Raw genomic sequence first — 12,966 nt, forward strand, 5'->3', positions numbered from 1 at the left:
CACTTTGAGAAAATAAGTAATCGCAAAAGTAGACCTCGCTATGGCTTATCGGGCCGCCAGCGGAATGCCCAACAGCCATGGCCAACGTTGCATTTTTACTCCAACTATGCCGGCCGGTTGGTCCTCGGTGCGGGTGACCACGATTTTTTTAACACGGAAACCTATCCGCTCGAAAGCATCCGAGAGTTCGAAGCTATCTCCAGCGCTTGGAAACATATACTGGCCAATTTACTCAAGAAAGGTAGCAGAAAATATTATTCGTTGGTGCAAAAATCATGAAAAAACAAGCTGTCAAATATATCAATACTGAACTATCTTGTAACTAAGCCAAATTTTCTTATTTTGTTATCACCAATAGAAGAAGACGAGTCGCAGATCTTCGTAAAGTTCTTCCGATTCCACAAGTGCTATGATTTGGTGCCAACTTCGGCCAAGCTAGTCGTCTTTGATACTCAGCTTCTCGTGAAGAAAGCATTTTATGCGCTTGTCTACAATGGCGTCAGGGCAGCGCCGTTGTGGGACTCGAAGAGACAGGAGTTTGTCGGCATGCTGACAATCACCGATTTCATCAAAATTCTTAAAATGTACTACAAATCGCCCAACTCTTCGATGGACGAATTGGAGGAACATAAATTGGAAACGTGGAGAAGTAAGTTTAGTTAGGTAACGAATTTTACAACTTTTTAGTAACGAATTGTTCATACTTACAGGTGTTCTTCAGGAAGAAGTTAAAAACTTAGTTAGTATTGGACCGGACGCGTCGTTGTACGATGCTATTAAAACGCTTATTCACAACCGAATCCACAGGTTGCCAGTGATTGATCCGCTCACGGGCAACGTGTTGTATATTTTAACTCACAAACGAATACTTAGATTCCTGTTCTTATACGTAAGTAAACTATGCAATAGTAAGGTTATTTATATTGTTAGAACCATGACAAAATCCAAATATTGTTGTAATTATATTGATAATTGTCTTGTTAATTTGTTCACTTTTTTTTGAATACTTCATTATGTTTTATACGAGTACTGAAACACATTTCAAAATTTACTTTAAAAATTAAATATATTCACTTGTGTTGCAATTGCAACGTGACCTGCGCTGCCAGTTCTCCACGTTAGTTAGGAGATTTGTGGATTGTGGTTCAGTCCATTTTTTCTCGGATATATTCTGATCCATACTTCGGAATAAATCAGATGTAGATAAATGTTGATCGGTCTCAAGGAAACGCTTATTACTGAAAGCAATAAAACAAATAACAATTGTTTTCGTTTGGCAGTCAACACCAAATTGTTTAATATCACTTTTCACTTGTCCTTATAGATTAATGAACTTCCGAAACCATCATACATGCAGAAGACACTTCGCGAAATTCGTATTGGTAGTTACGATAAAATAGAAATCGCAACAGAAGACACCACCATCATTACGGCGCTGTACAAGTTTGTAGACCGACGAGTATCTGCTCTGCCGATAGTCGATGCCGAGGGACGTCTAAAAGATATATACGCCAAATTTGATGTTATTGTAAGCTAGATGCCACATGTGGCGGGATTGTTCATCAATAATTCAATTATGTTTTCTTTCAGAATCTAGCAGCTGAAAAAACGTACAACGATTTGGACGTTTCATTGAAAACAGCAAACGAACATCGGAATGCATGGTTTGAAGGGGTACAAAACTGCAAACTAGACGAAACATTGTACACGGTTATGGAAAGAATTGTTCGAGCCGAAGTCCATCGATTAGTGGTAGTGGACGAGAATGAGAAAGTTATAGGAATCATTTCCCTATCGGACATTCTGCTCTATCTTGTTCTGCGGCCTACTGGAGATGGTATTGGAAACTCCGAGTCACTACGCGCAACGGATCTTCGACTACTCAAATCCCCTAGTAAATTGAGTCAAGCGAAATTAGACAGCAACGAAAGCATTGAAGAAGAAAAAGAACCTTCTGCAGAATCCGAAGAGGAACCTAATAACGCGGCAGAAGACGATAAAGCTATTGAAAAGACTGATCAGGTAGACAAGGAAATCGAAAATGAAGATCCTTATCCTGCTGATGATGCAACACCAGCTGAACAGGACATTGAGGGCGAAAATGAGGATCCATTAGCGGAATCCCCTATTGACCACAGTGGCAATGATTCCCCCGTCCAAGACATGCTAAACGAAAAACAGACAACCATTCGTGATACACTAACAGCAAATGTCCAAAGAGAAATTGGTTTGGTTAGTGAATAATTGTACAGAATTTTTCGGAAGAGACTTTTCCGTATTTTTCAATTGTACATCTTGTTCATTTCCGTTCTTTGCTTTATCCTTGTCAACTTTGGAAAACTGTGCAGTAGTGAAACATCCTCACGATTGTATTTTTAACAAAACAACACTCAAAACTAAATTCTTTTCAGTTCATGTATCATACTCTTTTCGCCATATTTTGTAATTTAGCGTAGGCAAGAAGAAAATGATAATAAAAAACTAAATTTGTTGCAAAAAGCACATAGAAGGCCTTATCAATATACACACTGAGCAACAAAACGAATCTAATATTTTGAATAAAGAAATAAATCGACACGTGATGAATGTCAAGAGTTGTGATTGAACTGCTACTAAACGTTTGTTTTTGGTCTGATCGATTCGCGCTATTGTGGAGAGCAAGGGGCATTTTTTCGATTTTTTACTGCTTGGAATAGGATATGCTGTATAACTTGATATAATTGTAAAAAGTACAAAAACCAAAAGCGTTCAAATGAAGAGACTATTTGGCTTTCGGCATCAGCAGAACATCTACCTACCATTGCAAATCTTTCTGACAGTTTTCTTCTAACACGGCTATTAAAAATAGTGAGCAAGAGTGGATAAAAAACTAATGAAGAAATAGTTTACTCCTCTGCAGAGGGTTTATTTATCTTTTATCGACATCGGACGAAACCAAACTTATTTCGGTACGTTTATTTAAATCAAATCTATATGAGGTAGCAATAAGCAAAACCAATAAAGTTACACATTAATATAGTAAATTATGCTTTGTGATGCGACAGTAACAGCATTACAACTACGAATGTGCAAGCAAACACGCTACAAGCAGGAAAAGATGTATAATAAAAGGATATCTTAGTAGCGCTTTTCGCAACTTTCATCCATTTTTCGATAACCAGTAATAAGTACTTCATATCTGTAAATTATTAACCAAAAAGAGATCGCTTTGTCAGACTAAAAATTTTTGCATGTGCAAAAGAGGTTTGGCAATTTAATACGCGAAAAAAAGTTAAACTATACCAATGCAGAGAAATGTACATTAAAACTGTTGATATTCAATTAGAGAGCGTAGTTTAATATATATGTAAAATAAAAAAAAAGTAGTGCTATAAAACTGCTATTGAACTTAATTACTAAAAAAACTACAAATTTCAAATAAAAACAGTTATAATTGCAATACCAATATGTCCAGTGTTTGTTTCTTTAAATTTTTAGTTGTTGCTGGTTTCTGTAAGCGTTTCCGATATCTACGAGCGTCTTTTCAGAACCATGTTAGCAATGGACTGGAATCCAACCAGAATATTCTTTTATTAATTTAATAAATTCCTTGAATAATAGTGTTGAATTGTTTATCACTGACGAAAGATGCTAGGTGAGCCCTAAGGCTATTCGATAATATCCAGCAGTACAATAAATCTCTTTACCTGTGTCCACGAATATGTGCAGTTGAATAGAGCGTAGCAACCCAAAGGAAGTTAGGCCAATGATGTATATTCGAACATGGTTTTCAGTCTACTTCCTCAATAAGTCAAATGCCATAACTCATTTCCCTGGCCCCAGCCTTTTTCGCATAGCCATATCTTTTGTATTTAAACCTCGCCGTGGATTATGTACGTGACCAGCAACCCGAAAAGGTCGAATAACGTGTTATAACACCTGTCGTTCACATGACTATAATAATTAATAACGAATACCTACGTCTTCGGTAGGCCACCACAAACTGCCGAGAACTTTTTAGCTGCGCTCTCCCATTTCTAAGCTCAAATCTTTAACCGTCGAAGTCATTATCTTCTAAGCGTCGTAGTACAGTCGAAGCGTTAACTGCATCCTCTGCTGGGAATGAGTTAACTTCAGCTGCTAGTCGCTTGTCATTTGCAACCAAATGTTACCACGCCCGGTTTGTTGCTCATATCTTCTCACTACAAAAGCGCTGTGCATGATGGTATTCAGGTCTAGTACAAGCACCGGTAGTCAGTGGTGGGCACCATTCCGCTAATTCGCTAATTAGCGACGCTAAAATTCAGTTAGCGATTTAGCGATTTCGCTAATTTTTGAGCTGATTAGCGAAATTGTTAGCGTCGCTAAAATTTTGGCCTTCGAAACGCTAATCGCTAATTCGCTAAATTTTGTAGTGAAGTGACAATAGAAATATTTAGAAAAACTGTGAATGGCGTACGTAAATTGATTCGAAAGATGAACTTACTTTACTGCGAAAGTTACTTTTGTCAGTTTTTTTTACCCTAGAATGGAGTTCCAGTTATCGTACAAGCCACAGGAGCATTTTAAAGAACAAGCACCAGGTCTAGATTAAATTTTCGGCACACCAAGAACTTTGGTAAATTGCAATGCGCTTGAAATTATGACAACTTTGGTTCTACTTTTTCAATTCAGATAATAAGGCCGATACAAATTTCGAATTCTTTTTATGTCCAAGGTTATCAAAGTTAGCAAAGGGGGTGGCAAAAAATGAATAACACCGAGACGAAAAAAAAGAAATATCTTTGATCAAAGTTTGTGTGCAAGTTATGATGTTTGTAACTTGCACTCAAATAAATGTTGAAAAATAACACTTTATTATTATTATTATTTATTTCGCTTGCCTTTTGACGACACTCTCGCTGTCACTGGACTTGTTTGTTGCTTAATAAAGCATTTATGCTGTCGGAAAACCAATAAAATGAACAAAACGGTTTGAGCTATTTTTTCTTCCCCTTCCAATATTCAAGATTTTTGAAGGGGGGGAGGGGCGGGTTTACATAAAATGAAAATAAAATTTGTAACGGCCTAATTGAATTTTTATGAAAACATTCCTAAGAGTATCTATTTTCAATGCAAGCTAAATAACTTTTGTTATTCTTGTTTTTACAAAATCAAATATGAATACCGTTTCGTGAACCTCTTATTGTAAATACTTAGCTTTAAAAAGTAATTGCTTTCGTTTGTTTAACCAATAAAGATCAAAGTGGTCCAAATCTTACAAAACACGAGCAATAAATATAGCGATATGACTATTTACATATTAAAAAGTTAGCGATTAGCGAAAGTTCCGCTAATGTGGGTTTAGCGTTTAGCGATTATCGAGCTAAATTTTCCGGTTAGCGGCTTAGCGATTAGCGTCGCTAAATTTTCGATTAGCGGTGCCCACCACTGCCGGTAGTTTCAGAACAGTTATAGCTCAAGCGGATTGCAACGGATTTCGTAACTGCCCATCCTAATATTTCGAATGATACCTCTCTAGAGCCTTTTTCGCAGCATGTAACGACCCTTTTTTCTTAAGGTATAGTGGCTCGTTGGTCCTGTTGCGCCTCACTTCTCGGTGACTGCTGTGCAAGTCCACGCTACTTCGCAAATCGTTTCTGACCATTTTCGATTTCGCTGAAACTTTGCATAGTTGTTTCCAGTTGATAAAAAGGTCATTCTATACTATCACTTCTTAATGCAGACTCACGACTGCTGTTTCAAAAGGGCCTATCCAAAAATGATGAATGAAATATTTTGTATCAGAAAAACGACTTGTTTGATTGAAATGGTGTCTTCAGCAAAGTTGTAGATAATAAAATTGTGATTCTAAAAAAAATATATACAGTGTAAATTTTTTTTTCTGGGCCAAATATTCCAAATTGTCACAAAATCTAAAATATCGCAAAAAAAATCTAATTTTTTTACACATTGAAGACGACAATATTTATTACTATCTGTCAAAATTTAGTTATGGTAAAATATGGACGTTTGAATATTTTTTCATTTTCACTCAGAAATTTTTTTTGTGTTTTTTGTGTTATTGTTATAAATTATCGCCAAGAGCATGATACAAATCCAACGCGCTGTTTTTGTAACATAATCAATCATTTTGATACTGGTCCTATTGAAATCTAATATGCGTAACTCAGCGACGGTTCCCGCTATCAGACGGTTTTAAAAATAAGACACGTAGAGAGAGCTAGTTTCTCTACATGCAGACGACATGACGTACAAATACTAAACTCGTTAGTTAGTTGCGATGACATGGAATATTTTATCGCTTTTAAGTTTTGGATATTATTATCCGATAGTTTGCGCAGCTGCTTCGAATACTTTTTATTTATTTATTTTTTTTTTTAAGGTCGAATACATTTAATTTTGTACGTGGTGTTATTCATGTTGTTTGCTGCACCTTAACACTAACAGTTATTTCACTTAACCACTTATTTATTCACTTCAAAACTGTTTTATGCATAGTTGTTGCTACTGTTAAGATGCCAATAACCAAAAAGTAATAAAGTTACGCGCTTGTATGCATTTTTGTAGGAAAACATACAAGCAAGAGCCGCGTTGCATGTGTAAGCGAGACATCATCTGCCGTGTTTGTATTGATGCAGCGATCTAATTCATTTAAGTCACGACAGTGTGTGTGTTGTAAATCGACTGGAGATGAGGATAATTTTTCATTTACCTTTTCAAGTAGTGAGTGAAAGTTTTGCAAGTAGTTGTAACGGTTATTATTAGATACTCGTGATCTTGCAACATGTGCAAATTATATGACAGTAAGGGTTGTTACTCAACAGGAGAAGAATTTTATTACTTGTAAAGTGATAGATTTGTTACACGAAGAAAATATTTTTTATTACTTTCCTAGTAATAAGTTAAAGTTCATTAAGCAGACAATGTGTACAGTAGGGAAAGTGAAAAATAAGCGAACTGGAAATATGATACAGATTTGGAAAATATACCGCATCCCGACGGGACTTGGACCCACAATCTCCGGGATTGCGGATTTGCGGGTTCAAGTTGGGAGATTGCGGGTTCAAGTCCCGTCGGGATGCGGTATATTTTTGCAAATCTGTATCATATTTCCAGTTCGCTTATTTATCGCTTTCCCTGCTGCACAAAATGATAAAATAGTCAAACGTTCATAACTTTTTTGTTTTTCATTTTACCATCACCAAATTTTGACAGATAGTAGTACATATTGTCGTCTTCAATGCGTAAAAAATTAGATTTTTAAAAAAGGTACTTTTTGAGATTGATTTTTGAGATTTTGTGACACTTTGGAATGTTTGGCCCAGAAAAAAAATGTTTTTACGGTGTAAATATTTTTTTCAGAATCGCAGTTTTATTACCTACAACTTACAACTTTCAATCAAACAAGTCGTTTTTCTGATACAAAATATTTCATTATTCATTCACATTTTTGGATAGGCCATTCTGAAACAGCAGTCGTGAGTCTACATGGAGAACTGATAGTGTAGAATGACCTCTTTATCAACTGGGAACAACTGTGCAAAGTTTCAGCAAAATCGGAAAGGACATCCTAAAAAAAAATATTTATTGATATTTATTTTCCATGAAATGCCTCTGCTCTAGCAAGTGAAAACGATGAACCATCTACTGAACACCCGAACGTTCTCACGTTCCAGAACCATATTTCTTCTAGGGGAATAACGGGCAACACGGACAGGGCGGGTATGATGGTCCGTTGCTCATTTCTATATAAACCATTGAAATTACCACAAATCATTTATGCCAGTTACATGTCAACCGCATTCTGGGAGTTTCGAGATATTATGTAGATTGATACATTAGTTAGTTATTTAAGAAATAATAAAAAATAAGCTCACCCTCAACAGCAAAGCAATGTGATGTTGTTTCTGCCGTGCCGAATTTAAGCTTCTGCTGCGGTAAAACTTCAGAAAAATATAGTTTTCAATGACATTGGAATAATTGAGCCTATTTGAAACATGTGGGTGAAGATAGTTTAGTGAAAATATGATTTTTTCGGAAATCACATCGATCCAAAAAATTTTTTACCTCTTGGGCAAGACGGTCTGTCGTTGTGTTCGCAAAATGGGCAGTCTGAGAAAACGACGATAGCACCATTTAATGTTGTTTCTTTCAGCATTCTTAGTACGTGAGATGAGACTTAAAGTCATTAAATCTCATTTGAAATAAAAATCATCATTAGAAACGTTGTTAAAACCTGTAAATATGCTACAAGTAAATGATGTGAATGATTCCATCTGCGCAGCGGACGGTAAGCTTTGAACACGTGCTTTTTTGCGCAGCGCGTCGTCCCGTATAGAAAAGAAATTTGCTATAGTCTTTCATAGGTCTGTATTACCAGCACAGCCGGTCCGTTTCATATGCACGTTGTGAAATAGTGTTTTTTCGAGACTGTTTTTATTTTATTGAAAACTAATATAAAATCACTTTAAAAAGGAAAGGTTTGCATTATTTTATGAGAAGCACTAGTCAATGTCGAATGTTATGAATATCGTTGGTTGCAATGTTGTGTTTTAAGCGGAATAATGAATGATTTCCTTAGGGTGACCGTCTTGCCCGTTGTTCCCCTACCACAGATAACATACATCCAAGCTAGAATGAAAAATCACAGCAGGGTTGTGTGCAAAGTCACGACCGCAAGGTTGAAGTAGAATACTTTTACAAGAAAGATAACCCGGCTGCCTGCGTGTCAGTCATTTTTTTAGTAAATAAATTTTGACTAATCAGATCAATCGAATTTTGCGCTTCAACAAGGATTGACCATTTTTAATAATATAGTAAGTTGCTTGTCATGGTTGGGGCTTGACCGCTTGACCATTTTTAAATTTTGAGATGAAATTTTTTCGGATGTCGTGCTCATGACTGAAGGAAAACATAATTCAGTACGTTTTGAGACACGGAGATGAAGTAAAATTTATTACTTTTACAAATTTAAAAATGTGAATTAACTCATTAGAAAATATTAACTCTTCAATCAAGTTTTTATTTCATCCTGAAAAGGACAATTTGTTGTTCATTTTAGTATCGGATAAGATGCCGATCACATCTTTGCGTTATCACTGACAGTGCGACTAAAGTATTCCTTGTGATAAAATAAACAATGAAAAGCTGATTTAACACTCAAAACTAGACGGCTCATGTGTTGTCAAAATGAGTCAACTTTTCATTGAATGCATTTACTAGTTCCCACTATCGCACAGAGACTGCATTTCACTAAAGTGCCTCACTGCATCAGCCACTATCGATGCTGAGATCCGCTGCAACTAGTTCGCTATCCATAGCCATGCCACAGTTGTGGCCGCTATACGCTGCCATTGGTATCCACTGTCCCTGCATCAGCTGGCCCAGCTGCTATCGTTGCTGGAATCCGCTCGCTATCCATTGCTATCCATCCGCTTTCCGCCATCGCTGGTATCCACTGCACTGTTGTCGCTGTCTAGAACTATTATGAGCGGCTTCGGCTGAAACAGGCTCTTATATAGGCCCAATACAGGCAAACTTCGATATAAGGTACATTTCGATTTTCAAGTTGTACTTTATATCGAATCAAGAAACATTTTTAACAATAGGGCTTCAAATACTTCATTTTGTTGTCATTTGTCTACGTATAGTTCATTTTGGAAATAGAATCCAACTATAAGTGTGAACCAACTTATTTCAAGTACAATTTGAAACACATAGTTTATTTTGGCTTTCTAGGAGACCTTTAGCCGCGTGTGATAGTTTGTTTCCAAAACGTATGTCATCCAGAAAAAAAAACATTTATTTACATTCATACAGACTTTTTATTAAAACTGCTTTTTTCCTTCTCGTTGTTATGTATTTTTTGGTCCGATGAATAAAAACCAAGAATATCTGCTTACGGGTTGACAACTTTTTCAATAATTTCCTCGTCCTTCAGGAATTCGGAATCTGCATTTTCTTCATTGCATTTAAATATGACCGTTTGAACTAACTTTTTTTTACACATAAGTGTGGCCTAAAGTTGCACTTTGTACACTGGTTTTAAACGTGAAAAACGTGATCGTGAACCTTTTGACCGTAAAAATGCTTTTGAAATGCTATAGTGTATTCGACAAAGTTTCTGTTTATCTTAAGGCGAAACTTTTAATACGAATAGATTTTTGATTAATCTGCCTAAAAGTGAAATGTAATTATTTTCTTTAATTACTTATCAAAGCAAAGTGAAGTTTTTAACAAAATTGTAGGTAATCTTTTGCAGAAAAAATTTTGCTGAAGACGCTTTGGTTCTATCCCTTGAATATTGACCACATACAAGTGTTTTCATAGAAACATTCTTAAAATGTTTGAAAATTAAAAAAATACCAATCAACTTTTTTGGGTGTGATTTCAGAGGCCTACTATATTGTGTACATTTTTTCATATTTGAGAAATACACCATTCTGCCGAACATACCCTAAGGCGTCGTACACAAATTACGTAACGCTAAAAATCTAGATTTCAGACACCCTCCCTCCCCCCTATGTAGCGATAGGTATCGTTCGGCATGACTCCTCCCTCTAAAATTACGTAACACTGATCAGCTTGACCCCTCTACGAAGTTTTCAATTTCGAGCAAACATCACAGTTACGTAAATGTCTCTACCACCCCCCTTCCTCCCCCCTACGTAACAACAATTAATGCAAACTCAGCCCCCCTACCCCCCCCCCCCCCCTTCATGCGTTACGTAATTTTTGTACGACACCTAAGCATATTTACAACTTTTTCATAAGTTTCATAATGTTTTTGATGAAAAAATGCACTTTTTTAAACATCTCTAGCAATTCGAGCTTTAATAAAATTTTGTCTTTTAAAATTTTAAACTTTAAGTTAATTTATTCTATCAGCCCCTCCGTTCCCATCCATGTTAAACCACGCTATATCATGTTTTTCGAACGGGTTTTCAAGCTTCCGTTGAGTGTGGAGTATTTTATGGACACTCCCCAAATGATCAATAGTAACCAGAGACGTTGACAGGATAACCAATATATTATTTATAGGAGTTTCCATACCAATTTCGGAGTTATTTGTAACATAATAAAAATATGTACCTTATATCGAGGTAAAATGTACCTTATATCGAGTGACGCTATATCGAAGGTACTTTATATCGAGGGTTCCTTATATCGAAGTTCGCCTGTAGCATGTTTTAAATTGCAAGGTATATGATTCTGTCGACCGTGCTTGGGAAGCAATCATATAACGACCAATCAGAGGTCGAATGTTTCGTTTTGACAAAGCTTGACTATTTTCAATAGTACAATTTGAAATTGGACACATTTTTCACTTTTTTCGATTTTAGATTTTCATTTCACATCCCTATGTAGCCGAACTTCCTGAGAGAAGTATTCTACTTCAAAACTCCAGAAATCGCGTGTAAGATTTCAAATTCTTACTCGTTCGGAATGCCAACGACACTTTCTGCAACTTGCGTCTTTAACCACTTTAGTGAGAGCAGCGCTCAATTACAGTGAAAGCTGCCAAACGCATGAAAATTCTCACAAATTATACAGTCGCTGTTTTGAAGTAGAATACTTCTCTCAGGAAGTTCGGCTACATAGGGATGTGAAATAAAAATCTGAAACCGAAGAAAGTGAAAAATATGTCCAATTTCAAATGCTAATTAATCGGTTAGTATTCGATAGATTTCCTTCGTTCTTGCAGCAATAGATTGGAAAATCTTCTAAGATTCTTCCCAAAAGAAGATTATTGTAATTTTATTATTCACACAATTGTACTATTGAAAATAGTCAAGCCTTGTCAAAACGAAAAACTCGACCTCTGATTGGTCGTTATATGATTGCTTCCCAAGCACAGTCGACAGAATCATATACCTTGCAATTGAAAACATGCTATTTGGCCTATATAAGAGCCTGTTTCAGCCCAAGCCGCTCATAATAGTTCTAGACAGCGACAACAGCAGTCGTCTTTCCTTAGCAGCAGCACTAGCCCTGTGGTTGGTCACCATGTCTCAGGAGCAGCGCGGTTTTTCTCAGCGCGTGTCGCCAGACGCATTCACAAAAGTAGTTAGTTCGACTATGCAGAGCTAATATGAAGTCGATTCAATCAATCAGCATGAACAGAATTTCGTCGTCACCCAGCTGCCAAGTTGCAACATGATGCAACACGCAACAGCGAGCAAACGAAATCGCTTTATGTTACAAACCGCAACAAGATAAGGGTTAAAACCGTTGCGTGTGTGAGAGCACCATCGGTGTTTATTCGCTGGATACAAAAATTATATGCGAATTGTGGAATAATTTGTCTGAAGAACATTAGGGAATGGAACAACTGAACAGAAAGGCGTAGCCTATTTAGTAGCACCCTTCGGCTATAAAAAAATGTTTCTGGAAAAACTAGCTACACTCATTAGTCGGAAGGTGAGCTGGATGGACCGTCCGAGTTGCGCCGGTGGCTGCCTTCAAATTAAACAAATCACTTGCCTTGTGGTTGGTCACCACGTCTCAGGCCTCTGCCTGAGAACGAACGCCAACGCGAGCGATCGGGCGAGATTTTTGCCGTACATCAGCCGGCACTTCCTCTAATGGAAAAGTCGGATCATTTTGTTCAGAAGAATATAACTGTCGGTAATATTACAGAGATGCGATTGCATTATATCCGATATGGAATTGAACAATTGTTCTTTTGAGGACAAATAAAACACTTAATTTGAAGAGGTAATAGTTTTAGGTACCAGTAGCAGTATGGTAACAGCCTCAGCGGTAGGTGCAGCCGATACTTCCATGAGGCGGATGTTATAAGGAAGTAAATGGAACCGGCACGGCGAAACAGTTCGGGTGTGCTTAGACGCGCGTCATTTTTCGTTGTTGATATCATTCCTCACATGAACGACGCGCTTTCGTACGATAGCGGCGGTATTAGCGGTAGATGTATTTGCCAACACTTACTCCAGTAAAGCCGTGTCTAATTTTCAATGTGAAAAC

General features: G+C 36.9%; 1 protein-coding gene across 3 annotated transcripts in view; it reads left to right on the plus strand.

The window, feature by feature from the left end:
* Positions 1-3,445, plus strand: part of LOC129732016 (uncharacterized) — a 117,563-nt gene extending 114,118 nt beyond the window's left edge. For all 3 annotated transcript variants that reach the window (XM_055692464.1, XM_055692465.1, XM_055692463.1), the window contains 4 exons: positions 359-649; positions 711-889; positions 1,325-1,528; positions 1,591-3,445. In XM_055692464.1, the coding sequence (XP_055548439.1) occupies positions 359-649; positions 711-889; positions 1,325-1,528; positions 1,591-2,244 (1,328 nt within the window). In that variant the 3' untranslated portion in view covers positions 2,245-3,445. The remainder of the gene's footprint in view (positions 1-358; positions 650-710; positions 890-1,324; positions 1,529-1,590) is intronic.
* Positions 3,446-12,966: the final 9,521 nt, after the last annotated feature.

Source organism: Wyeomyia smithii, chromosome 3 (genome assembly GCF_029784165.1).
Source record: "Wyeomyia smithii strain HCP4-BCI-WySm-NY-G18 chromosome 3, ASM2978416v1, whole genome shotgun sequence".
NCBI lineage: Eukaryota > Metazoa > Arthropoda > Insecta > Diptera > Culicidae > Wyeomyia > Wyeomyia smithii.